This window comes from Macaca nemestrina, chromosome 18, assembly GCF_043159975.1.
Source record: "Macaca nemestrina isolate mMacNem1 chromosome 18, mMacNem.hap1, whole genome shotgun sequence".
NCBI classification, from domain to species: Eukaryota; Metazoa; Chordata; class Mammalia; order Primates; family Cercopithecidae; genus Macaca; species Macaca nemestrina.
In genome coordinates, this window is record NC_092142.1 from 22,230,976 (window position 1) to 22,258,938 (window position 27,963).

General features: G+C 47.3%; 1 protein-coding gene across 2 annotated transcripts in view; it reads right to left on the minus strand.

Annotated features, from left to right (window-relative positions):
- Positions 1-3,553: 3,553 nt before the first annotated feature.
- LOC105485018 (golgi associated, gamma adaptin ear containing, ARF binding protein 2) overlaps positions 3,554-27,963 on the minus strand; it is a 46,473-nt gene continuing 22,063 nt past the window's right edge. For both annotated transcript variants that reach the window (XM_011747173.2, XM_024793875.2), the window contains exons 6-17: positions 27,680-27,783; positions 25,916-25,996; positions 25,218-25,355; positions 22,117-22,198; positions 19,827-19,952; positions 18,925-19,047; positions 18,280-18,308; positions 17,753-17,886; positions 13,408-13,565; positions 9,529-9,698; positions 8,415-8,525; positions 3,554-6,929 (exon numbers count right to left, since the gene is read on the minus strand). In XM_011747173.2, the coding sequence (XP_011745475.2) occupies positions 6,819-6,929; positions 8,415-8,525; positions 9,529-9,698; positions 13,408-13,565; positions 17,753-17,886; positions 18,280-18,308; positions 18,925-19,047; positions 19,827-19,952; positions 22,117-22,198; positions 25,218-25,355; positions 25,916-25,996; positions 27,680-27,783 (1,367 nt within the window). In that variant the 3' untranslated portion in view covers positions 3,554-6,818. The remainder of the gene's footprint in view (positions 6,930-8,414; positions 8,526-9,528; positions 9,699-13,407; positions 13,566-17,752; positions 17,887-18,279; positions 18,309-18,924; positions 19,048-19,826; positions 19,953-22,116; positions 22,199-25,217; positions 25,356-25,915; positions 25,997-27,679; positions 27,784-27,963) is intronic.

A 27,963-nucleotide genomic window follows, 5' to 3' on the forward strand; every position in this document is an offset into this window, starting at 1 on the left:
CTCCCAAAATGCTAGGATTACAGGCATGAGCCACTGTGACTGGCCTCCAATTATGATTGAATTGTCAATTTTTACACTTGATTGTATTACTTTTTGCATTAGGTATTTTGGGGCTTTGATGTGAGGTGCATATACATTTTATAATTTTATGTCTTCCTGGTATATTGATCTTTTATCAGTATTAAATGTTTTTTGTCTCTAGTAATACTTCTGTCTTAAAGTCTATCTTTGTGCCAGGTGCAGTGGTTCACACCTGTAATCCCAGCCTTTTGGGAGGCCAAATCACTTGAGGTCAGGAGTTCAAGACCAGCCTGGCCAATATGGTGAAACCTTGTTTCTACTAAAAATACAAAAATTAGCCAGGCATGGTGGTGGGTGCCTGTAATCCCAGCTACTTGGGAGGCTGAGGCAGGAGAATCGCTTGAATCCAGGAGGTGGAGGTTGCAGTGAGGTGAGAACACACCACTGCACTGCAGCCTGGAAGACAGAGCAAGACTTTGTCTCAAAAAAAAAAAAAAAAAAAAAAGCTATTTTGTGTGTGATATTAACATAGCCACTCCAGCTTTCTTATGATTACTACTTGCATGGCTAATTTTTTATCCTTTACTTCTAACTGATTTGTGAACCTAAGTGTAACTTTTGCAGACAGCATAGAGTTGGCATTTGGTGGTGGTGGTGTTTTCAATCCAGTATGACAGTTTCCGCCTTTTTGGAGACAGGGTCTAGCTCTGCCACCCAGGCTGGATTGCAGTGATGTCATCTTGTCTCACCACTGCCTCCTCTGCAACCTCTGCCTCCTGGGCTCAAGCCAACATCCCACCTCAGCCTCCGGAGTAGCTGGGACTACAGGCACATGCCACCATTCTCAGGTAATTTTCTGTAGAGACAGGGGTTTCACTATGTTGCCCAGGGTGGTCTCAAACTCCTGGGCTCAAGCGATCCTCCCATCTCAGCTTCCCAAAGTGCTGGGATTACAGGCTCAGGCCACCACGTGGTTTCCTCACAGCCTTTTGAGTTAAGGCAGGTAGTATTTCTATTTCCAAAAGAGGAAACTGAAGCTGAGATGAGGCTATGCTGTAGAGAAACTTGAATGCTAGGGCAATTGATTTTACTTAATCCAAAAAGATATGCAGTACTAATTATATATGATTAGAGATGTAGTACGGTCAGGCTAGGCATGGTGGCTCATGCCTGTAATCCCAGCACTTTGAGAGGTCAGGAGTCCAAGACTAGCCTGGGCAACATGGTGAGGCCCTTATCTCTACAAAAATTTAAAACTTCGTCAGGTGTGGCAGCATGCATCTATCTGTAGTCTTAGCTACTTGGGAGGCCAAACTGGGAGGATCCCTAGAGCCCAGGAGCTTAAGGCTGCAGTGAGCTATGACCACGCCACTGCACTCCAGCATGTCTCTTAAGAAAAACTGGTCATGTAAAGAAGGCACAAGAAGAACACCATGTGACAATGAAGGCAAAGGCTGGAGTTACGCAGCTGCAGGCTAAGGAAGTCAAAGATGGTGGAAGCCAGCAACCACCAAGAGGGAGAACCATGGCCCCAATATTAGACTCCCACCCTGCAGAACTCAGACAACACATCTGTTGACTTAAACCACCCAGCTTGCGGTACATTGTCATAGCAGTTCTAATGAACGAATACAGAGAAAAGTAAACATTTTGACTGTTACTTTGGGTTTGCTTATTGCAGCTGATCCTGATCTTAACAAAGGGTATGGTCAGATTTTTTTTTTTGTTTTTTGAGATGGAGTCTTGCTCTGTTGCCCAGGCTGGAGTGCAGTGGCATGATCTCGGCTCACTGCAAGTCCACCTTCTGGGTTCAAGCAATTTCCAGCTGACTTTTGTACTTTCAGTAGACGGGGTTTCACCATGTTGGCCAGGCTGGTCTCGAACTCCTAACCTCGTGATCCTTCGCCTTGACCTCCCAAACTGCTAGGATTACAGGCGTGAGCCACCACACCCAGCTGGTATGGTCAGATTTTATTATCAACCTTATCTGCTGCCTATAAAAATATTCATAAGTTATCAGTATTCTTAGCACAATTTCTGTGGTTTTATGAGGAGAGGCTGTGAAATGAACAGTGATGAAATGGAAGTCACCACTGTTACAATGGTTAAAAAAATCTCAGATGTGAAGGTGATTTGAGAAATAGCACCTAAATTTATAGACTATCTATTGTATCTGCTATTTTGTACACCTCATTAAATTCTCACCAAAATGTGTGAAGTAGACTTCTAACATTTTTACCATTTACAGATATAAAAACTGAGACCCAGAGACCCAGAGACCCAGGTGGCAAAAAACTAGAAATTGAACCTGGCTCCCCAGCCCATACTTGGTTCACTCTAGCGCACAGGGCTGCCAGAATCGAGACAAGAGAGGGTTGCCCGGGAAAAGTCCAGTCTGCTTGGGTGCCTGGGAATGCTGCCAGTGGGAGGGAGAGGATACAAGAAACTATGAGGGAATTGCTACCGAGTTTTAACATGCAGCACTTTCAACACATAATGCTTGATTTGTACCATATGAGCTCAGGGAAGAGAGTGGGGTTACGTTTCTAAGTAATTCATACTGATAATGGCATTATCTCCAAGCTATCTATAGTGTTACATGAAAAGAACAAAACACAGAACAGTATACTATTTTCTTCAACATGCCTAGAATCCCTCTGAAAAGATAGAGGAGGGTGATAACTGGGTGGGAAGAATTTTCACCTTTCGTAATTTTGAATCATGTCAATGTCTTTGTCTTAAAAAAAGCCAACACTGAGCATAAAAAATAAGGTTTTATTTTCAGCTTAGATTTTAGAAAGCTCAGATAAAATTGAAAGAAATTTTATAATTCCATGACCCAAAGATTACCACTGTGACATGTGCACACAAACATCTTGGTGCATCACTTGGCTTTAAAACAAACTGGGGGTCAGGACATGGTGACTCATGCCTGTAATCCCAGCACTTTGGGAGGTCAAGGCAGGAGGAACGCTTGAGCCCAGGAGACCAGCCTGGGCAACACAAGAGATCCAGTCTTTACCAAAAACTGAAACATTAGCTGGGCGTGGTAGCATGTACCTGTAGTCCCAGCTACTCCAGAGGCTGAAGGCGGAGGATCGCCTGAGCACAGGAATTCAACGCTACATTGAGTACAATCGTGCCACTGCACTCCAGCCTGGGCAATAGAGCAAAGCTCTGTCTCAAGAAAACCAACCCACTTTCACACTCTTGACGCTGGGTAAGCATCTTCTATAATGGGTATATTTAAAGGATTTGGGATTAATATTGTAGTAGGCAAGCACTATTTGTATTCTAGAATATTGCCTTTGCTTTCTACCTTTAACATTTGCTGTCTTAATTTACACTATTTGTACTACGTAATATTCGCTTTTCTTTTGGTTGTCATTCTGTTTTCAACACTATTTTCATGACCTATTTGTGTTCAGAGCGGCTCACAGATAAGGAAACATTTTGCCCAGGTCGTGGAAGATAATAGGGAGAGTAATTAACTGCAGCATATGTAGGCAAAAGGTTATGACAAAACATGGCATTATCAGGGCTTGAAAGGACTTTTATTGCGGCTGTGGTGAAGCAGGCCCTGGTCTTGGCAGATGATACCAGAAGGGCACTGAGTGTCAGCGTGCAACTTGAATTTGATCCCATAAAGTTAGGCATCAGGAAGCCATTCAGAATTTTTCACCCGGTCAGATGCTCAGATTTGCTAGAGAACTCTGGTAGTGGCAAGAACCAGAGCTGGTACTCAGAATTGGGACAGAGGCATTGTCTCCCCCATCCCCCTCCGCCAAAAAAGCCCAAACCAGAGCAGTGGCAATGTAAGTGTAGGGAGGACATGATGTGGGATTGTTTAGAAAACAGGCCACTTGACATACAACTACTCCGCAGATACAGATGAAGCAGGAATCAGGCACCCAATAAGTCTCAGGTGCTTTCAAGTAAGGGCATGTAGGTGGAAAGGTGCAGGACTCTGTGTTCCATTCTAAGTAACTGAGATAGAAGCAACAGTGGAACCTCCAGATACAGATATCCACTGACAGACTGAAATATGATCTGGGGACAGCAAGGAGGTGGCAGCTTGAGAGAGGTCTACAATCCATCTAATGGTTTAGAGTCGCCTGACTACCAGGCCTCTGTGTGGATAGGAAAGTCCTGAGGATTGGACTCTGGAAAACCACCACACTTACAAGACAGAGGAAAAAGAGCAGTCACGGAGGTAGGTCACGAAATAGGGGTCAACAGGACCCCTGAAGAGTTCAGGATACTGGAAAGCACTGGCCATGAGTGCCGGATCTCCAGCACACACATCATGAATTTGCTTCTCCCCAGAGGAAGAGAAGCTCCTTCAGGGTGGTGCCCTGGCTCAGGGTAGCTGGTCAACAACTAGTTTTTTAAAAAACAGAGACGAGGTGTCACTATGTAGCCCAGGCCGGACTTGAAATCCTGGGCTGAAGTGGTCATCCCACTCAGCCTCCCAAAATGCTGGGATTATAGGTGTGAGCCACTACTTGTTGAGTGAATGAAGAGGTAGGAGCTGGGCTGTGAGTGGCCACTGGACTTGCTGATTAGAAGGGAGTGATAACATAAATCACGGCCACTTTCAGGACAGCAGCCTGCCTTCTCTCCTCCCACACCTATCCTGTCCAACCCCTAAGCATAGTAAGTACCACTGGGAGTCTGTCTCCTCAAAAGCAAGAATGTTCAGGTACACACGTGTGAGTTCACCTCTGAACAATAGGGGAGAAAGCCTGTCTTTATGTGTAAGTCTCATTCACCCATTTTGACCAAAACCCTTCAGAGGGAGATGCTGTCATTATGATGGGTATCTCTTCAAGCCTATACAACAGCAACAGAGCATATAAAAACTACACAGAGGCCGGGTGTGGTGGCTCACGCCTGTAATCCCAGCACTCTGGGAGGCCGAGGTGGGCGTATCACCTGAGGTCAGGAGTTTGAGAACAGTCTGGCCAACGTGGTGAAACCCCATCTCTACTAAAAATACAAAAATTAGCTGGGCGTGGTGGCTCACGCCTGTAGTCCCAGCTACTTGGGAGGCTGAGGCATGAGAATCGCTTAAACCTGGTAGGCAGAGATTGCAGTGAGCTGAGATCGTACCACTGTACTCCAGCCTGGGTGACAGAGTGGCCTCAAAAAGTAGAAAAAAAAAAAAAAAAAGGCACACAGAACACAAGCAAGTACTTTTAGATTAAAATTTGTCTTATGTGAATTATGGCAAATGAAATCACCTCACTGTTTATCTGTTTTATGAGTTTTTACATTTGCTTAAAATTAGCATACTTCATCTTTTACAGTTCCCACCTCTACCAATTAGTGTTGGCAGCTTTCCACTATATGTAGAAGCCAAAAGATCAGACTTTAAAAATATCAGATATTGTGATTAAGAGCTCCAAACAAGCCTTGCAGTTTCGGAGGCAGAAACCCACCCAGCCAGTTCAGCTGCTTGGACTTCAAAGCCCTCCACCTGGCCATCTCAGCCAGGCTCAGGTTCCTTCTCTCACCCATCAGGCCAAGCAGGACTTGTCAAAAATACACATTCAAGTTCCTAGCACACAGTAGGTGCTCACTAAGTGGGAAGTGATTATAAACTTGAATTTTTCCTTCAACAAATACCCACCTCTCCTGTCCAGCTTGCCTCAGATCTTCAGGTTCTCTTCACTGAGGCAGTTAAGTTTCTACATCCTTCAGGAAGTTTCCTTTACTTCTCGACAGAAGACAGTTCCCTTTAGGCCTATCATCTCCAAATGCAACTGGCTTTCCATTTTCCACTTACTCAACACTCCACAAAGTACATTTGCTACATGGTATTTATTTAATGACTGTATATTTAGTCACCACCTCAATCACTGCTAAGCTCTCTTCATGTCTATCTGTACCACAGTTCCCCATCTTAGATTGTGACGTCAGCTGGCAAGGGCTGGCTATTGGCCGATTCACCATGACCGACATGGTGTGTCACAAAGAGCTCCGAATAAATGCCGTGAAGGAAGAGGATGAGGATGGAGATGAGGATCCTGAGAAGGGCCCAGACTGGCTGCCCAACCCATGGACCTGAGGCCTGAATAAGGCCTGGGAGCTGCTTTCCCCTCTGCCCAGGAGGCCTATCCAGGGGCGATTCTAAGGCACAGTGGTGAAGGACATGATTGGTCCCCCAAGTGTGGTCCTCAGGTCTCATGGCAGCCACTCGCCTGGGAACAGTGCAACAGGCATTCCATTTAGAAGATCTTCCAGAACACACACAAGAAGCATTGTCTAATGAAAATGGAGACAAGGTCTTTCTTGGAAGAGAGTGCCCAAGAAGATACTCTCTGCCCCAAGACTAACCAGGTCCCTTTTAAGGTCCCTGAGAACAGCAGCCTGGGAGCAACCAAGACTTTCAAAGGCTGACAAGGCACAGAGTGGATGAATGGAACGAACAATACATGAAAAAAACACTTTGGCTGATAAAACCTCCAACCTGAGGCACGGACAGTGTCGCTTGCTGACATGCAGAAACATGACTGTAGCAGAGATGATGATGATGAGAAATGCATCACATTTCCCACACTGCCGATATCCCAAGCCCTGCGCTACCACCCTCTCCCCAAACACACAGACACACAGACACAGACACACACACACACACACACACAGCATCTGCAGAATAAGTCAGAGGTTGACACCCAGAGCCTGACGTCAGGATAGGACTCTTGGCACTCTGCACTGAAACACCATTAGTCCCAACTTGACAGCAAAAGTAACGCCAGACTAAGCTTGAAATGAAGGGTCCGTCTTGTGAAAAGTTAGGCTGCACCCAAGACAGCCGGGTCTGGAAAGTCTTTCACTTCTCCTACTTCGCTGAAAGGCTGTCCACCTTGGTTGAATGTCAGCTTGTACCGTAAGCGGATAGGTTCCTGGGATAGAAGAGACAGAAGATGTTAAATCAGTGGAGAGCAACCCAGGAACAGGGTGACCATGTTAAGTCAAGTGAGTGCTTCAAACAATTCTGACACAAAATACCTAGGATACTCACTTTGGGACTACAAACAAGGGGAAATAGGCACATATCCTGGGAACCCTTCGATACTTCTGCAGTCCTGAAATCCTGAGATGGGCTGCAATTCAGAGACCAGCTTAGGAAGACAGGCCTTGCCCTTTCAGAGGATTCCAGAGGATTAGGGAGAGTTCATGTGTCCCTCCCTTGGTCCCCAGCTATGACAATCCATCTGATCTTCCTTCAATGAGCCCCAAAGACAGACTCCAGTGAGGGATATTCCACATATACCCCTACCACCCAACCAAACCAGAGACTGACTGACTTTCTTCTTTCTCTCTTTTTTTTTTTTTTTTTTTGAGACGGAGTCTCGCTCTGTCGCCCAGGCTGGAGTGCAGTGGCCGGATCTCAGCTCACTGCAAGCTCCGCCTCCCGGGTTCATGCCATTCTCCTGCCTCAGCCTCCCGAGTTCACCGTGTTCGCCAGGATGGTCTCGATCTCCTGACCTCGTGATCCGCCCGTCTCGGCCTCCCATAGTGCTGGGATTACAGGCTTGAGCCACCGCGCCCGGCCCTTTCTTCTTTCTCTTTCCTCTTTTTTCTTTTCTTTTTCTCTCTCTCCTTTTCTGTCATCCATCCATCCATGCATCCATCCATGCATCCATCCATGCATCCATCCATGCATCCATCCATCCATCCATCCATCCATCCATCCGGTGGAGTCTCACTCTGTCGCCAGGCTGGAGTACAATGGCGTGATCTTGGCTCACTGCAACCTCTGCCTCCTGGGTTCAAGCAATTCTCCTGCCTCAGCCTCCCCAGTAGCTGAGACTACAGGCATGCGACACCATGCCCAGCTAATTTTTGTATTTTCAGTAGAGATGGGCTTTCACCATGTTGGCCAGGATGGTCTCAATCTCTTGACCCTCATGATCCATCTGCCTCAGCCTCCCAAAGTGCTGGGATTACAGGCATGAGCCACTGCACCCGGCCGACTTTATTTATTTATTTTTTTTGAGATGGAGTCTTGCTCTGTTGCCCAGGAGTGCAGTAGTACGATCTTGGCTCACTGCAACGTCCACCTCCTGGGTTCAAGCGACTCTCCTGCCTCAGCCTCCTGAGTAGCTAGGACTAAAGGCGCGTGCCATCACACCCAGCTAATTTCTGTATTTTTAGTAGAGATGGGGTTTCACCATGTTGGCCAGGCTGGTTTCAAACTCCTGACCTCAGGGTGTCCACCTGCCTCAGCCTCCCAAAGTGCTGGGGTTACTTGGGTGAACCACTGCGCCCAGCAAACCAGAGACTTTAGAGCAAGGCCTCAATGTGCCTCTCTCTACCCACAAAGTTACCTCCTCTTACAGTTCAGGGGCCCCCATCTCCCTGCTACCACAGACACTAGAACATACTTTGTGTGGATTGTCAAGCAGCAGCATCTGAGATATCACAGCTGGAGGCATCAAAGGACTGAATGCAGGAAGCTTGGAGCTGGATGCCGGCTGCAGCTTCACTCTCATTGACTATGGGGGAAGAAAACCAACATGTAACTCATTCCTAACCACAGCTTCCAGGATGAAGATCAGGTGAGGGGGAGCTGGACCTCCCCAACACCCCTCCAAGAGGAAATGGCCCTCTTAGACGTGGTACCCCGAGGCACCTATGGGAGCCCAAGCAGACAGACTCCCACTAATTGTTAAAAGGATCTAAGAGGCCTTTCCTTCCACATACAGAATGGATCTGGAGTTGTGTGGTCAATAACTGGCATCTGAGAAGCAGCATCAACAGCCAGGGCACATTTTAGGTTGAATTCTAACTGCTTCTCACTAGCTCTGTGACCTTGAGTAAAATATTTAATTTCTGAGCCTTGGGTTAACTTATACAACAGGTAGTAGCAGAACATTCCCTACAGGACTACCATGAGAAGTAGAGACTGCATGTCATATTTTTGTCTGTCTTGAATCTTTTCCTTTCAGGACGGGCCCCTTCCCCTGTGACTGTGGGGTGCCTGTTAAGCAGTAGGGCCCCACTTCCTTTGAAAAGGGCTGGATATGTTATCTCACATTGGCCAAGTGCCTCATATCCCAGGACACAAGTTCCTGGTCCAAGGTATGGAAGAAACACCAACAAGGCCAATCAGAGCCCTTTCCTGGGTAATCAGTATACATGCTTCATGCCTGGTGAGAGTTTCTGAGATAAAGAAGGTTAAGGACCATGCAACCCTGGAGCTGTGGGTAGCCACTTTCCTGCTTTGTGGAGAAACTGTCAGAATGGAGACAAAGAAAAGCAGAGTCAAGAGATACAGACAGACTCTAGAGGCATCGTTTAAGAACCTATCTGGATCCACTCATATCTGACACCAGATATTCAGGAATCCCCAGTCAGGTAAGCCATTACATTCCCACTTTATCTTCAGTTAGTTTGAGTGAAGATTCTTTCCTTGACACTCGACAGATAAGTCCCAGCAAAGAACTTGGCACTCAAAAATGACAGCCATTACTGAGAAATCCACAACAGATGACTCACCTTTGGCACAGCCACCTGAAACATGATATCCCAGACAGGCTGGGGAGCCGTGCTCATCATGGTCAACAGCAGCACCTGTACCTCTGGGTGCCCAGGGGCTCCCGTCTGGGAGAAGTGGAGCAGAATTCTGAATCCGTTCCGGTCATACACGATGAGAGGTGGAAGGCTGCCTGGTAGAGAGGGCACGAGCAGAAGGGTTAACACCACTACAAAACCCCCCAGACAGCCAGGCTGGAAAGAGATATACATGTTATCCCCAGATGCTACTGCTTCTCCATGCAGAACATGTCCAGGACTGAATTTCTCTGCACTACAATATTCCAAGTCCCCATGACTCCAGCTGGACTCCTATGACCCTCCAAACTGACCTCTCCCCACCATTCAACCATCAGACACACCACCAGTTATTAAAAAATCACATTTTTTGGCCGGGCGTGGTGGCTCAAGCCTGTAATCCCAGCACTCTGGGAGGCCGAGACAGGCGGATCACGAGGTCAGGAGATCGAGACCATCCTGGCTAACATGGTGAAACCCCGTCTCTACTAAAAAATGCAAAAAAAGTAGCTGGGCGAGGCGGCGGGCGCCTGTAGTCCCAGCTACTTGGGAGGCTGAGGCAGGAGAATGGCGTAAACCCAGGAGGCAGAGCTTGCAGTGAGCTGAGATCCGGCCACTGCACTCCAGCCTGGGCGACAGAGCGAGACTCCATCTCAAAAAAAAAAAAAAAAAAAAAAAATCACATTTTTGAGGAAGATATGATCATGATTAAAATCATGCATGAACACTATAGAAAACAGAAAATGATCAGCCAGGCGTGGGGGCTCATGCCTGTAATCCCAGCACTTTGGGAGGCCGAGGAGGGTGGATCACTTGAGGCTAAGAGTTCGTGACCAGCCTGTACAACATGGCGAAACCCCATCTCTACTAAAAATACAAAAATTAGCTGGGCATGGTGGTGCACGCCTGTAATCTCAGCCATCTGAGAGGCTGAGGCACAAAAATCACTTGAACTCGGGAGGCGGAGGTTGCAGTGAGCCGAGATTGCACCACTGCACTCTAGCCTGGGTGACAGAGCAAGACTATCTCACAAACGAAAAAACAAACAAAAAAACCACATACACACACACAATCATAAAAAAATAAAATAAATGCTCTTTTTTATGAGATGGACTTTCACTTTTGTTGCCCAGGCTGGAGTGCAACGGCATGATCTTGGCTCACCACAACCTCCGCCTCCCAGGTTCAAATGATTCTCCTACTTCAGCCTCCAGAGTAGCTAGGAATGCGCCACCATGCCCAGCTAGTTTTATGTGTTTTTAGTAGAGATAGGGTTTCTCCATGTTGGTCAGGCTGGGGGAGGTCAGGCTTCAAACTCCCAACCTCAGGTGATCCGCCCACCTCGGCCTCCCAAAGTGCTGGGATTACAGGCATGAGCCACCGCGCCCAGCCAATGCACTCTTAATTCTACCCAGAAATAAACACTTATTTCCTTCTAGTCTCTTTTGTGTGACTACAAACACACACACATGCTCACACACACACACACACCACCTTATATTTAATTGTACAAAACCGTAGATACCAAATCACCTCAAATTAGTAAGTTTAATAGCATTCCAATGGAAATTCTAAAGATACTTTTAATTTAGCTCAGGAGTGACTCTAATGTTTATTTGAGGGGGGAAAACTATGTAAGACCAATAAATTTAATAAGGGGGGCAGGGCTATAGCAAATACACAGATAAAATTACAATTCAAGTAAAGTGGCATAAAACAGAACATGCAGAACAGATCTAAATGAGACTGTAACATAACATATCCTTCAAAAATCAGGGCTGGCTCAATGAATGGCACTCAGACTGCTTAATCAGCTGGGAAAACACTTTAATATCAAAATATACATTACTAAAATATAGCTTAGATCTGGGTATGGTGTCTCATGCCTGTAATCACAGCTACTCAGGTGGCTGAGATGAGAAAATTGCTTGAGGTCAGGAGTTCAAGACCAGCCTGGGCAATATAGTGAGATCTGCCTCCCATCCCCAAAAAGACAATAAAAATTTGCTGGGTATGGTGGTGCATGCCTGTCATGCTAGCTACCTGGGAGTCTGAGGCAGGAGGATTGCTTGAGCCCAAGAGGAATTTGAGGCTGCAGTGTGGTATAGACTTATAAAGTAACAGTAAATAGAGTAACATTCTGTACACACTGTGGTATAAAATTATTAAGAACTGTGTATGTACAAATATACGTACATGATAAGACAAGAAGAAAATCTATCAAGACATGAACAGAATTTCCATCTCTGGCTGATAATGGTATAGATGATTTTACTTTTCTAGTACATCTTTTTTTTTTTTTTGAGACAGAGTCTTCTTTGTTGCTCACATTGAAGCACAGTGGCACGATCTCAGCTCACTGCAACCTCTGCCGTCTGGGTTCAGGTGATTCTCCTGACTCAGGCTCCTGAGTAGCTGGGGATTACAGGTGCATACTACCACACCCAGCTAATTTTTGTGTTTTTAGGGTTTCACCATTTTGGCCAGGCTGGTCTCAAACTCCTGACCTCAAGTGATCTGCCTGCCTCGTCCTCCCAAAGTGCTGGCATTACAGGCGTGAGCCACTGAGTCCAGCCTATTCTATCTTTAATAAAACTCTACATTTTGAACATGTATTTTTAACTTTTTTACTTTTTAAAGTTTGCTTTGTAATAATTTCAGACTTATAAGAAGTTATAAAACTAATACAAAAATTTCTATATACCCTTCATGTAGCTTCCCCAGATGTTAACATCGTAACTACAGTACAATTATTGAATTCAGAAAATTAACACTGAACATGTATTATTTCTTAAATCAAAAATCAATAAAGAAATGTGCAAAGAGCTCCCACTGTTTACCAACTCTGTTTATTTACAAATTTGTCTGCCTGGCTTTCAGGGCTCTCTGAAATCTAACCTCATCACAAAGAGCCATAGGAGGGCTCTGTGCTAAAGAGCCCAGGCCCTGGAACAGATGACCTGAGTTGTGTCCTGCTGTGCATACTACGGTCTCTGCGCTAGTATGCACCTTGATTAGCTGAGCCTTCCATTTCCTTCCCTTTGTAACATAGGTAATATCCACTTTTCTGCTTTAATGAGGATCCCTAGAGAAGGATTATCACTAGACAAATTCTTCCACTCATTTGAATTCTACCTCTTGCCAGTCATTTCAGGCCACATTAAACATTCCCTTCTTGAATCCCAAATCAATGAACATTATGTGCCTAAAGGCTTGCCCATATCCTTGACAGTGTCAATACTAAGGAAGGCTAAGAAAATTAGCTAAAAGACAAAGAAGCAAACTTTTTTTTTTTTTGGGAGATGGAGTCTCACTTTGTCACTCAGGCTAGAGTGTGGTGGCATGATCTTGGCTCACTGCAACCTGCACCTCCTGGATTCAAGCAATTCTCCTGCCTCAGCCTCCCAAGTAGCTGAGACTACAGGCATGCACCACCACGCCCAGCTAATGTTTGTATTTTCTGTAGAGACAGGGCTTCATTATGTTGGCCAGGCTGGTCTCAAACTCCTGGCCTCAAGTGATCACCTGCCTTAGCCTCCCCATTTTTTTCTTCCCCCCACCAAATAGAGACAAGGCTATCTTGCCCAGGCGGGTCTCAAACTCCTGGCCTCAAGTGATCCTCCCACCTCAGCCTCCCAAAGTGCTGGGATTACAGGCATGAGTCACCATACCTGGCCACAACCTCTTACTTTTTGCCCTCATGCAAAATCTCTCCCATTCATCAACCAAATTTAAGGGCTACCTCTACCAAACTGCAGTGGAAAAAGCTGGGAGTCTAATAGATTCCCAGGAAAAAAAAAAGGTGGGGAGCAAAATTGTACTTACTGGGCTTAACAGACTCCAAAGGGACAAACACTTGAGCCAGAGGTGTATTCTGTGAAGATGGGGAAGGAGCCAACGGGCCAGCCTCCCAGGACCAACCTGGAGAGGACTTAGTACCTGGGGGCACTTCCTTGGGGACACTTTTCTGCGAAACATAATTCCTACAAAGAAATAAAAAATATCAAAGACTAGCAAAAATTGTAGCGATTTCCTGCAATTTAGGCTTATTACAGAACAAGGGAAAAAAATCACACACACACACACACACACACACACACACACACACACAGAACAAGGGAAAAAAATCACACACACACGCACAGTTAGATGTTATATGCCTTTTTTCTTTTTTTTTTTTTTGATGATACAGTGTCTTGCTCTGTTGCCCAGGCTGGAGTGTAGTGGAACTGCCTCGGCTCACGGCAACCTCTGCCTCCCAGGCTCAAGCAATTCTCCTGCCTCAGCCTCCTGAGTAACTGGGATTACAGGCACCTGCCACCACGCCCGGCTAATTTTTGTATTTTTATTAGAGACAGGGTTTCACCACATTGGCCGTGCTGGTCTTGAATCTTGATCTCAGGTGATTCGCCCACCTCGGCCTCCCAAAGTACTGGGATTACAGGTGTGAGCTAATATACCAGATGTTACATGACTTTTGTCAAGTAATCAAACTCATACCTCAGCTTCCTCATCTGTTAAATGGAAAAAACAAAAGTAATTTACCTTGTAGGGCTGTTACAAGATTCAAATGAGACAATGTGTGAAAAGCACTTAGAGGCTGGGCGCGGTGGCTCATGCCTGTAATCCCAGCACTCTGGGAGGCTGAGGCAGGTGGGTCATTTGAGGTCAGGAGTTCAAGACCAGCCTGGCCGACATGGTGAAACCCAGTTTCTACTAAAAGTACAAAAATTAAAAAAAAAAAAAATTAAAAATTAGCCAGGTGGTGGTGGCGCGTGCTTGTGGTGAGCTGAGATCATACCACTGCACTCCAGCCTGGGCAACAGAGCGAGACTCCGTCTCAGGAAAAAAAGAAAAAGAAAGAAAGAAAAGCACTTAAAATGTCCACACATAATAAGAACCCAATAACCTAGAGCCTTTGTTATGAGGGCTGTTCATGTTGTACCTGTCAGGCAGTCCCTGACAGTAAGTAGCTCAGGCAGGTTGTTTTCCAGGTGTGATCACAGAGGGACGTAAGCCAGGCAGATGATACACAAATTAAACCAGCTACTATCCATTCCATGATTTTGTCCATTTGGGACACAAACTGAAAACATTTTAGAAAACTAAAGTCCCGCGAGAAGAAATAACCCACCCTGCCCAAGTGGCTGAAAAAAAGAAGACTGCAAGAAATGACCTCTGGGCGGCAAATGGGAATGAACTCCCAGGACATCCCACTTCTGCCAGAGCCAGGCGGTTTCTATCAGGAACATAGGCACTTTCAGGCTGTTTGGGTGAAGGTAAGCTGCACTTTTCCAGAGACAAAGGGACAGGATCTATGAAAATGTTGTTACGTTCACACCTTAGAGAACCTCTCCCGGCCGGGCGCGGTGGCTCAAGCCTGTAATCCCAGCACTTTGGGAGGCCGAGACGGGCGGATCACGAGGTCAGGAGATCGAGACCATCCTGGCTGACAGGGTGAAACCCCGTCTCTACTAAAAAATACAAAAAAAACTTAGCCGGGCGCGGTGGCCGGCGCCTGTAGTCCCAGCTACTCGGGAGGCTGAGGCAGGAGAATGGCGGGAACCCGGGAGGCGGAGCTTGCAGTGAACTGAGATCTGGTCACTGCACTCCAGCCTGGGCGACATAGCGAGACTCCGTCTCAAAAAAAAAAAAAAAAGAGAACCTCTCCCTTCAGGGATCTGTACTATAAGGCACTCCCCTAAGCATCTCCAAACTGGAAATTATGTAAATGTGCACAAAAGGGAAATGATCAAATACATCCATGCAATGAATTATAATGTAGCTATTAAGAAGACTGAGGCATATTTATAGAAACTGATATGAAATGCATCACAGATAATGATATGAAAAGGTCATGCTGGAGTGCAGTTTGTAAATTAAAATCCTGTTTATGGCCGGGCACGGTGGCTCAAGCCTATAATCCCAGCACTTTGGGAGGCCGAGACGGGCGGATCACGAGGTCAGGAGATCGAGACCATTCTGGCTAACACGGTGAAACCCCGTCTCTACTAAAAAATACAAAAAATTAGCCAGGCGTGGTGGTGGGCGCCTGTAGTCCCAGCTACTCAGGAGGCTGAGGCAGGAGAATGGCGTAAACCCGGGAGGCGGAGCTTGAAGTGATCTGAGATCCGGCCACTGCACTCCAGCCTGGGCGACAGAGCAAGACTCCGTCTCAAAAAAAAAAAAAAAAAAAATCCTGTTTGTGCAACAAGCCACAAGAACGCACCACTACTTGTACAGAAAAAAAGCAAAGAAGGAACATTCAACCTTGTTTTTAGGGAGTGGTACTTTGCACTTTGTTGTATATTTCTCTATGGATCAAATTTTACTTAACTTCAATTACATGGTTATTAGAAGGGAAAACAAAAACAAACAGCAAAAACCTCATGTTCTATTATTCCTAGTCCTTAAATAAACCCCCTTTCAGATGTCTTGGCCAAAGCAGGTATTTTCCAACGACTTAGGAAAGGAAGTAAAATGAGAAAAGGGAAGCAGCATATTAAACTTTTGTTGAGACAGGGTCTCACTCTGCTGTCCAGGCTGGAATGCAGTGGCATGGTAATGGCTCACTGCAGCCTCGACTTTCCGGGCTCAAGTCATCCTCCCACCTCAGCCTCCTGAGGAGCTGGGACTACAGGCATGAGCTACTACGCCTGGCTAATTTTTGTGTTTTTTGTAGAGATGGGGTTTTGCCATATATCCCAGGCTAGTCTTGAACTCCAGGGCTCAAGCGATCCACCTGCCTTGGCCTCCCAAAGAGCTGGGATTACAGGTATGATATGGTTTGGCTGTGTCCCCACCTAAATCTCATCTTGAATTGTAGCATCCACAATTCCCACATGTCGTGGCAGGGACCCTGTAGGAGAGAACTGAATCATGGGTGCAGTTTCCCCACACTGTTCTCATGGTAGTGAGTCTCATGAGATCTGACGGTTTTATAAGGGGAAACCCTTTTTCATTTGGCTCTCATTCTCTCTTGTCTGCTGCCACATAAGACATGCCTTTTGGCTGAGTGCAGTGGCTCACGCCTGTAATCCCAGCACTTTGGGAGGCAGAGGCAGGCAGATTATGAGGTCAGGAGATCAAGACCATCCTGGCCAACATGGTGAAACCCCATCTTTACTAAAAAAACACAAAAAATTAACCAGGTGTGGTGGCATACGCCTTAATCCCAGCTACTCAGGAGGCTGAGGCAAGAGAATTGCTTGAACCCGGGAGGCAGAGGTGGCAGTGAGCTGAGATTGCACCACTGCACTCCACCTAGGGTGACAGAGCGAGACTCTGTCTCAAAAAAAAAAAAAAAGAAAGAAAACATGCCTTTTGCCTTCCGCCATGATTGGGAGGCCTCCTCAGCCATGTGAAACTATGAGTCCATTAAACCTCTTTTTTTTTTTTTTTTTTTTGAGACGGAGTCTCGCTCTGTCGCCCAGGCTGGAGTGCAGTGGCCGGATCTCAGCTCACTGCAAGCTCCGCCTCCCGGGTTTACGCCATTCTCCTGCCTCAGCCTCCCGAGTAGCTGGGACTACAGGCGCCGCCACCTCGCCCGGCTAGTTTTTTGTATTTTTTAGTAGAGATGGGGTTTCACCGTGTTAGCTAGGATGGTCTTGATCTCCTGACCTCGTGATCCGCCCGTCTCGGCCTCCCAAAGTGCTGGGATTACAGGCTTGAGCCACCGCGCCCGGCTTGTTTTTAAATTACACAGTCTCGGGTATGTCTTTATCAGCAGTGTGAAAACGAACTCATACAAGGCATGAGCCACCGCACCTGGCCTAAACTTTCAATAGAAAGATGATTCTCAGCCAGGCAGACGGATCATCTGAGGTCAGGAGTTTGAGATCAGCCTGGCCAACATGGTGAAATCCCATCTCTACTAAAACTTAAAAAAAAATTAGCTGGGCATGGTGGCATGTGCCTGTAATCCCAGTTACTCGGGAGGCTGAGGCAGGAGAATCGCTTGAACTCAGGAGGTAAAGGTTGTAATGAGCCCAGATTGTGCCACTGCACTCTAGCCTGGGCAATAGAGCGAGACCCTGTCTCAAAAAAAAAAGAAAGATGTTTCTCTAGGGCGAGAGGATGTCTTAGAGCACCATTCTTTGGCCCTTGTCCCATGAGAAGGAACTGCACTCAGGAGCCACACTCTCCCACTCCCCTTGCCCAGAAGACTCACAGAGGGCCTGGAGCTGGCTGTGGTGAGAGGAGGTCCAACAAATTCCTGTCTGCAGAAGGGTTCTGAACGCCACCGCCTGGCAGTGTGCTAGAGGAGGGATTCCTCTTTTCCTCACAGCAATTCTGACCAGCAACCTGTCAAATCAGGAATGGCTAAAGACCAGGGTATGAGTGACCATCAGCCACAGTAAAACCAAGGCACAGCTCTCCTGAACCCACCCAAGCTGCTGTGGCCCAGGGTGGTGACATCTCTTGGGGCAAGAGGGGAAAGAAAGGGCAAGATCACACTCGGCTCCTGGGCAGACCTCCAGGAGGCAGGAGTCTGGTGTAACCTGTCTCCCCTGGGGTACCAGCCAGACAGTATGGGTGAGGAAGAGGCTTTGGACCTCCAAGGCCATGATTCCACCGGGACAGTGTAGGAGCACCTCTCTGCTCGCCAGGCAGTGCTGCCTCACAAGGGCAGGTCTGAGACCCTCCCCTTCTCTCTCTGGGCCCTGGGAAGAGCACCGTGCCCAGGAGCATCCTCACCGTGCCTGTAACAGGAGCATCACTGATTCCTGTAAGAAAGGAGTGGAGTGAGATGCATAACATTAACTCCACCTGCTTCAAGATGGTGATTAATGCCACACCCACCCTTTCTAGGACATCCAGAAAGTCTAGACAAATAAGCAACTTACTGAAGGTCATGTGACTCATCCATGGCCAATCTGTGACTAATATGCAAGGGGGACCCGCTCAACTGCCCAGAACACCTGATTCCCTCGGCAGCAGGTATGTGCTCCCTGAGGGAACCAGCTCACTCCCCTACTCACAACCACCTTGATTCCCTCAGCAGCAGGTATGTGCTTCCTGAGGGGACCAGCTCACTCTCCTCACAACCATCCTGACTCCTTCAGCAGCAGACACGTGTTCCCCGAGGGTCCAGCTCACTCCCCTACTCACACTCATCCTGACTCGCTCAGTAGCAGACACGTGCTTCCTGAGGGGACCAATTCACTCCCCTACTCACTCCCTCAGCAGCAGGTACGTGTCCCCAGAGGGAACCAGCTCATTCTTCCTATTCACAACCATCTCGACCCCCTCAGCAGCAGGCATGTGCTCCGCGAAGGGAACCAGCTTGCTTCCCTACTGGCACCCATCCTATGCCTGCTCCCCACAAGGACCTGCCCTCACCCAAGGCTGCCAGGTCTTGATGAAGCAAAGATGGCGCCACAGTCCCCGCCTGCGCAGGTCCATTGTCCACCTCCAAGTCAATCAGGGGGCAGGTCTTCATGCAGCCTGTTGGATTCTGAAAGACTAGAAAGCCCAGGGTTAGGAAGAGAAATCAGTTGGACATGAGAGCAAAGTCTCCACATAAATCCAATCAGCTTCCCTCAGGCCACCTCCTAATCAAATGGTAATGCCCTTCCTGCCCTTCCAAGAACCTTCCACTCAGGTGAGTGTCCTGACACACAAGCTGAGCTGGCATCCAGGACAATAGGGAGCCAAGGTCTGCCTTCCTACCCCAGGGATCACAGGCCATCATGCAAAGGTCCCATCACCCTGGAGGAGAGCAGATTCGGCCTTCTCCAGCTCAGGCCATTCCGAGGCTTCTGATCACAGGTGATCAAAATCACTTGCAGTGCTTGAAAGACGCAGACCTCCAGGCCCAGCTCCAAGCAGTCTTGATTTAGAAGGTCCAAGCCAGGGACCTAAGCAGTGGCAGTTCAACCAGTGCTCCAGGTGATTCTGATACAGCTGACCTGGCACTAGGAACCACTGAGGAAGACCATTTCTTTTGTCTCTAGCTCCCATATGCAAGCATTTATGAGAATTCAAACCCAGGCACAGCTTAGCCATCTGCTTCCGTGTGTAGTCAAAGCTGGGGTCCAGCCCGGCAACCAGCTCATGACGATTCCTGTGGCTGGGCATGGCAACATGAAACCCGCTTTCACAGGAAGGGGAACAAAGGGCGAGTTCTCTCATTTCTATTCCTTAACCCAGACTATGTTTAGGACCCATTTTTTTTTTTTTTTTTTTTCTGGGAATTGCAGGTTGCCCTGAGGCAGAAGGCAAGGAGAGGCTTTCAAACATACCTCTGGAGACAGGGATGTCTCCCACTGAGCTGGTCACTCTGTTTCCAAAGGTGACCCGGCCCTCCATCACCTGTTTGTACAGCAGAACTCCTTGGGTGAGGAGGTCATTTGCCTGGAGAATTTCCGCTGAAGAATGAGGGAAGAATCAGAACCCCCTGGTTTGGTGACCAACAATCTCAATCCTTTCTAAGCGTTTCCATAAAACAGCCTTCATATGGCTCGACTATGTTCAGTTTATCCACACCTCCAGCCCCTAGATTGTGTCATCGGACCCTATCAGGCCTAGTCAGTTAACCCGAGTCCTAACATGTTAATAGTTCTCAATGCAGAAGGAAGCAAATCTGTTTACCTTCTACACCTGTACTGTCCAGAGTACTGGCCAGCAGTAAGCACTCAAATTAAGGCCCTTTAAATAACAAACTTTTAACTTTAACTCAGAACCTGTTGGCTGGGCGCAGTGGCTCAGGCCTGCAATCCCAGCACTTTGGGAGGCTGAGGTGGGCGGATCACCTGAGGTCAGGAGTTCAAGACCATCCTGGCCAACATGGTGAAACCCAGTTTCTACTAAAAATACAAAAAGTTAGCCGGGCGTGGTGGCAGGTGCCTGTAATCCCAACTATTCGGGAGGCTGAGGTGGGAGAATTGCTTGAACCCAGGAGAGGGAGGTTGCAGCGAGCTGAGATCACGTCATTGCACTCCAGCCGGGGCAACAAGAGCGAAACTCTTTTTCAAGAAAAAAAGAAATATCAGAAACAGAAACATTAACAGCATCATGGGGGATGCGACGAGCAGAACTGAGACTGAGAATACTCTCAATTCAGAGGGCCTATTTTCATGCAAGGAGAAAAGGCTGTGCGTGGTGATTCATGCCTGTAATCCCAGCACTTTGGGAAGCCAAGGCGGGCAAATCACTTGAGCCCAGGAGTTTGAGACCAGCCTGGCCAACATGGCAAAACTCCATCTCTACGAAAAGTACAAAAATTAGCCAGGTATGGTGGTGCGCAACTGTAGTTCCAGCTACTCAGGAGGCTGAGGCATGAGAACTGCTTGAACCCAGGAGATAGAGGCTGTAGAGGCTGCAGTGAACTGAGATCACGCCATTGGACTCCAGCCTGAGCAACAGAGTGAGACTGTCTCAAAAAAACGAAAAAGGATTGCAGAGGGCATGCACATGCTATCCACTAAGAGAGACTAAAGAAATATAAACCAATTATACAGTATGGCTTTTCTTTTGCGTCTGATTTAGAACAATTTTTTTTTAAGTTAGCAAGAGATGATTAAGGAGAAATTTTATCAGGGAAATCTGAACACTGACTGAATCTTTGATTATTCTGAAATGTCCAGAGGCTGGGGATTGTGGCTTACGCCTGTAAGACCAGCACTTTGGGAGGCCACGGCAGGCAGATCACTAGAGGCCAGCAGTTTGAAACCAGCCTGGTCAAATTGGTGAAACGTCATCTCTACAAAAATACAAAAATTAGCCAGGTATGATGGTGGTTGCCTGTAATCCCAGCTACTTGGGAGGCTGAGGCAGGTGAATGGCTTGAACCCGGGAGGTGGAGGTTGCAGTGAACCAAGATTACACCACTGCACTCCAGCCTGGACGATTGAATGAGACTCCATCTAAAAAAAAAATTAGAAGAAAAAGGAATGTCTAGAATTTGCTTCAAAACAGACTAGGGAATGGGTGGGTACAAAAAGAGGTACAGATGAAACAAGATTTGAAAAATCAGCTATGAGCTGGTAATTATTAAAGATGAGTGAAGAATACATAGGATTTATTTTACTATTCCCGTCTCTCATGTTTTGAGATTTTCCATAATAAAGAGTTAAATTTTTTTTTAGTAACTGTGGACAATTTTTCACGTCCCTACGGATGTCCCTTCCATTTCCAATCGGCCAGGCTCTCTTAGGTGACCTACCTGGCCCCTGAAGGTACAAAAGCTGGTGATCCCTTTGAGACACCACCCACAGCTGTTTCTCTGGCCCCTGAGATTGATCAGCTTTTCCTGAAGCCTCCAGAGGGATCTTTCTTCTACCTCTCACACCCCAATCTCCATGGTCAATTTCCACCCCTTTTCAGGCTTTAGACCTGCTGCTGATTTCTTACTGAAGCCTGGATCCTGCTGGAAGTCAGTTCTGAGGCAACTCAAGCCACACCCTACCTAAGCACAAGCTCCACGGAACATCAAGTCCACTCTGTCTTGTTCCTGGCACAGCAGCGTGACAGGAGGGACTGAATCTGTCTTGCACCCGTGCTGCTAGCTACACTCAAAGAAAGAAAACTTACCGAGTGCATCATCGTCATCAGTGGTGTCACTCGCCAGCCGGAACAGCGTGGGCCGCAGCTTTTCACACCTCTCATATACGACCTGAAAGAGCACAACGTGGTTCATGACACATGCCCAGGCACCCCACAACGCCCCCCTTCAGGGCCCCAGGAACCTCTGATCAGGCAGGTGGCAGTGTCTGGGGCTTCCGGAGGCCTCCTGTTGGTCCTGACTTCGAGAGCGCAGGTTTGAAGTAACATGGCAGAGTTTCAGAAAACGATTACAGGCTACAAGTGTATGATTTTTGAAAATAAAAGAATCTGACTGGGCAGGGTGGCTCACGTCTGTAATCCCAGCACTTTGGGGGACTGAGGTGGGCAGATCACCTGAGGTCAGGAGTTCAAGACCAGCCTGGCCAACATGGTGAAACCCTGTCTCTACTAAAAATACAAAAGTTAGTGGGTGCCTGTAATCCCAGCTACTCAGGAGGCTTTCTCTTAGGAATTTGGAAAGACAGTAGTTCATTTCTGCTAATCTTATGAAGTGGAAGGAGTTATGTGGGGGTTGGATCTCCTGTGCAGAGAAACATTTAAAAAAAAAAAAAAAAAACTGGAATGCAGAGGGAGATGGCTGAAACAGACCTGCAGAAGGAGGTGGAGAACAGAGCTCCAAGAGAGACCAAGAGCATGGCTGCCTCAAACCTGCCACAGAAAGGCTGTGGTTTCTTTTTGATTGTTTGTTTGTTTTTGAGATGGAGTTTCGCTGTTGTTGCCCAGGCTGGAGTGCAATGGTGTGATCTCGGCTCACCACAACCTCCGCCTCCCGGGTTCAAATGATTCCCCTGCCTCAGCCTCCCAAGTAGCTGGGATTACAGGCATACGCCACTATGCTCAGCTGATATTGTATTTTTAGTAGAGATGGGGTTTCTCCATGTTGGTCAGGCTGGTCTCGAACTCCTGAACTCAGGTGATACACCTGCCTCGGCCTCTGAAAGTGCTGAGATTACAGGCGTGAGCCACTGCACCCAGCTGGACTGTAGTTTCTTAGATGTGACAACAAAAGCACCAGCAAGACATTTAAAAAAAAAAGAAAAAAAAAAAAAAAAAAGAAGGCCAGGCATGGTGGCTCATGCCTGTAATCCCAGCACTTTGGGAGGCCAAGGCAGGTGGATCACCTGAGGTCAGGGTTCGAGACCAGCCTGGCCAACATGGTGAAACCCTGTCTCTACTGGTCAGGCACGGTGGCTCACACCTGTAATCCCAGCACTTTGGGAGACTGAGGTACGCGGATCACCTGAGGTCGGAGTTTGAGACCAGCCTAACCAACATAGAGAAACCCTGTCTTTACTAAAAAAAAAAAAAAAAAAAATACAAAATTAGCCAGGTGTGCTGGCACATTCCTGTAATCCTAGCACTTGGGAGGCTGAGGCAGGAGAATCGCTTGAACCCAGGAGGAGGAGGCTGTGGGGAGCTGAGATCACGCAATTGCACTCCAGCCTGGGCGATAGAGCGAGACTTTGTCTCAAAAAACAAAACAAAACAAAACTTTCCCGCTTCAAAAGATGCTATCAAAACAGTGAAAAAGATGGGAGAAAACTGTCTGATAAGGAACTTGTATCCAGAATACATAAAAAAACGCTTGTAACTCAAAAAGACACTCCAAAAGATGGGCAACGGATTTGCAGACATGTCTTCTAAGATGTACAAGCTGCCAATAAGCATAGAAAATAAACGAGCCGTTAAGAAACAGAAAGTTGCAACGAGACAGCACTTCACACCCTCCAGGAGGGCTCCGATCAAAAAGATAACAACAAATGTTGGCAGGATGCAGAGAACTGGAACCAATACATTGCTGCTGGGAATGTAAAATGGCACAGCCACTTTGGAAAACAGTTTGGCAGTTTCTCAAAATGTTAAATATGGAGTTACCCCAAGATCCAGCAATTCCATTTCTAGGTATATACCCAAGAGAATTTAAAACCTATGTTCACATAAAAACTTAGACAAAGTTCAAAGTCATTAATCGTAATGAATAATTCAAAGGCATCATTCATAATAGCCAAAAAGTAGGAACAAACCAAATGCCCATCAGCTGATAAATGGAGAAACAAAATGTGGCATAGCCAAACAATGGAACACTATTCGGGCATGAACAGAAATGGAGCAGTGACACAAGTTACCAGATGGATGCACCTGCAAGCATTAGGCTACGTAAAGGAAGCCAGACACGAAAGCCCACGTATTGTGTAACCGCACTTGGACAAAGGATCCAAATAGGCAAATCCAGAGAGACAGAAAGTGGATTAGTGGTTGCCAAGGACTGGGGAAAGGGGAGTTTGGGAAAGGGGGAATGACTGTTAATGGGTACAAGGATTCTTTTAGGGGTGATTAAGATATTCTATAACTAGGTAGATATGATGTTTGCTTTTATGGTATGTTAATTTTTATCTCAATAAAGATGCTATATAAAAATTAAGATCTCAAGATGTGGAGGAGCTAGAACTTGCATATGCTGCTGTTAGGATTGTAAAATGGTGCAATTACCCTGGAAGATAGCTTAGCCACTTTGTTTCCTAACAAGTTAAATATATACTTAGCATATGACCTAGTAATTCCAGACATTTACCCACAAGAAATGAAAATAGATGTTCACACAAAATCCCGTGTACACAACTGTTTATAGCAGCGTGATTCATAATCACCCAAAGATGGAAACAACGCAAGGCCCATCAATAGTTACACGCTGTGGTACATCCAGGTGATGGGATAGTACCTGGCAGTAAGAAGAAACAAGCTACTGCTACGCACAGCAACGGGATGGATCTAGAGTGAGATCGAGAAGCCAGGCAAAAATAGAGGGTTATGTACTGCATCATTCCATTTATACAAGAGTCTGGGAGTTGTCAGCAAATCAGAACAGAAAGCAAATCAGTAGCTGCCCGGGGATTGCAGAGTAGGGGAGACAGGAAAGGAGAACAAAGCAGCACAAGGACATCTGGGGAGGTGTCAGATATGTTTACCATCTTGACTCTGAGATGGCTTCATGGGTGCATACAGGTGAAAGCACTGCGAACTCACTTTAGTAAACACGTGCAGCCCCCTGTGTTACACCTGAAGATTACCTGCAGGGCCTCCTGGTCGGGCAGGGCCTGCCCTGGCCTGCGGTACATGCTCAGCATCTCCTGCAGTACCTTCACATGGCTTCGCACTTCCTCCACCGCACTGACCCTCTTGGACACCTTCTCCGATTTTTCTTGTTCCTTTTGGGAAAAAGAAGAGGATGGGAGTGAAGGAGCAGAAACTCTGGCTGAAGCCTGAACAAGGGATGGGAAAGAGTCACTATTGAGAGAGCTCACTCAGGGGAGTCACCAGGACGTTAAGTGCATGGGAGAGCTCACACAGTGGATGAAAAAATACTCAAAAGCCCAGAATTCCTGGGGAGGAAACTGCAGTTTGGGGAATGGTGACCGTGACCTCTGCCTCTGTGCCACCAGCCTCAAGCCCTTCGAAAAGCAGTTTTCTAAACCTGGACTTTGTCCATACCAATACCTGTTGCTGGGACCGAAGCTGGTGTCTAGGAAATGCTTTGAGCAGCATGGATGAAAGCAGCTGAGAAGTACGGCAGCAGCAGGGTTTCTGCTTCCAATCACCACCTTGCTGCCCTCGAGGGAGCCTATGGCTGTTCCCCAGAGTTCAGGGCTAGGAGCCACTCTTTCTCCCAGGCAACCATTCCTCTATCCCTCAAGCATAGGCTCATGCGCACTGTCCTTCAGCCTCTGTCAAATGCTGCTTCTACTGAACCAACTGGAAGAATGCCCACCTCCTTGACCAAATTCTTGATTAACCGGTTTGCGGCCTGAAGGTCCTCAGGGTGGTTGCTCTTTAGAAGCCTTGTCAGAAGCTGGAGAGAGTGAACAGGAAGAGTAGGTGAGACCACAACTCCCTCAGGACCAGAGCAGAAGCAGCAGCTACAGAAGAGTTAACACTAACAACGGCGCACACATTTTACATGCACTGTCTCACCAAATGGTCCCAAGGACACTATGATGCAGGCACTCTGACTATCCCAATACACCACTGTTTTTTTTTTTTGTTTTTTTTTTTTGAGACCGGGCCTTGCTCTGTTGTCAGGCTGGAGTGCAGTGGCGTGATCTTGGCTCACTGCAACCTCTGCCTCCCAGGTTGACACCATTCTCCTGCCTCAGCCTTCCAAGTAGCTGGGACTACAGGCGTGTGCCACCATGCCCAGCTAATTTTTGTGTTTTTAGTAGAGACGGGGTTTCACCATGTTGGCCAGGGTGGTCTCAATCTCTTGACCTCGTGATCCGCCTGCCTCGGCCTTCCAAAGTGCTGGGATTACAGGCATGAGACGCTGTGCCCAGCCCGCCACTGGTTTTCAGTAGGATAGGGGGACGTGGGGGATTACTTCTCCCAGGGGATGTCTGGCCAAGTCTGGAGAAATCTGGTTGTCACAACTAGAGAGGGTGTGCTACTGGTAGCTCGTGGGTAGAGTCGGGAATGCTGTGAACATCCTACAGTGCACAGGACAGTCCCCAGCGACAGGGAATTCTCTGGCCCAAAAGGGTGCTAGGTCTGCAGTTGCCCTGGACCATGTGCTTTATGATGCGACAGACCCTGGTGATCTTGTTCATCCCTTCATTTCCAATGCCTAGCAGGATGCCTGGCACAGAGAAGTCACTCAATCTTCATGGAACGGATGGCAGGAAAAGTGGGGAAAATGAGGGCTAGTAACACAGGATTCTTTCTCAGAAGTCACACCATACCTCCTTCCTAGCTCCTCCCACCCTCTGCAAACCCAAGGCACCAAGCAGGAGGAAAGCCAGGGAGAAAGGCGGCCCGGAGCCTAGACTAGTCTTGCTCATTCTAACAACAGAGACCTGATGGCCACAGAGTATCTAGGCCCAAGGAGTGGGTACAGGGAGGGGGTGCCGTTGGCAGGCAGACCATACCACACAGAAATGAGTACATAGCGTGTAGCCTTCCAACGCTCCATGAACTAGACCTGTGACTGACCAAGAACAGTCATGACCGAAAACCCTGCCAGCACTAGGCCAAAGGGTTCCCCACTCACAGGCATCATAGAGTTATCCGTGGGTCTTGGCCACCTTACTCTTCTTGTCCCTCTAGATACTGATGTCCAAGGAACAATGATTTGGGGAGTTCATAGTGGATGAAAAATGGATAGGGCCAGGCTCACTGGCACTGAGAAAGAGCTGAACCAACACACAGCAGCAAGTCCTTCCACCTTCCCCACCCCAATACCACACCCATAGAGGACATGACCCATCACCCACACTTCCCATGAGCTAGCCTTCTGCACCTTCTTTCCCCAAGGAAGGCTGTGCAGAAAAGGGAGAAGGCACAAAGAGCCCAGCACCTTTTTAGTCGGCTTATCTGTAAAGAATGCACCCAAATCTTCTGCTACCTCACTCCTAAGGGCCTGTCTGGACAGGAGAATCCACGTAACCTGCCCCCCTTCGCAATCTGATTCAAGCATCAAAGGGCATTTACAGTCCCTAAGGGAAAAGGTCTGATCAGACACCATGTAGGTGTGGTTCTTTACCTTGGACTTTTCTTCATCAGCATCGAAGATGGAGCTCTTGGGCCAGGGAGATGGTGGGGGTAAGATTTTATCCACTGGTAGTTTAGGGTCTTGTTTTATAATTCCTAAAAATGCAATTTACAAAGTTAAGACATCAATATGGTACCCAGAAACTTCAGTCAGAATCCAGTATAAAGTCCAGAAACCCCTGGTTCCTGATACCATGCTAGGAAAGCACTGTCAACAGCCTTCAAAGACAACACCCAGTCTATGAATGAAGTTTTACATCATCTCTTAGGAGAATC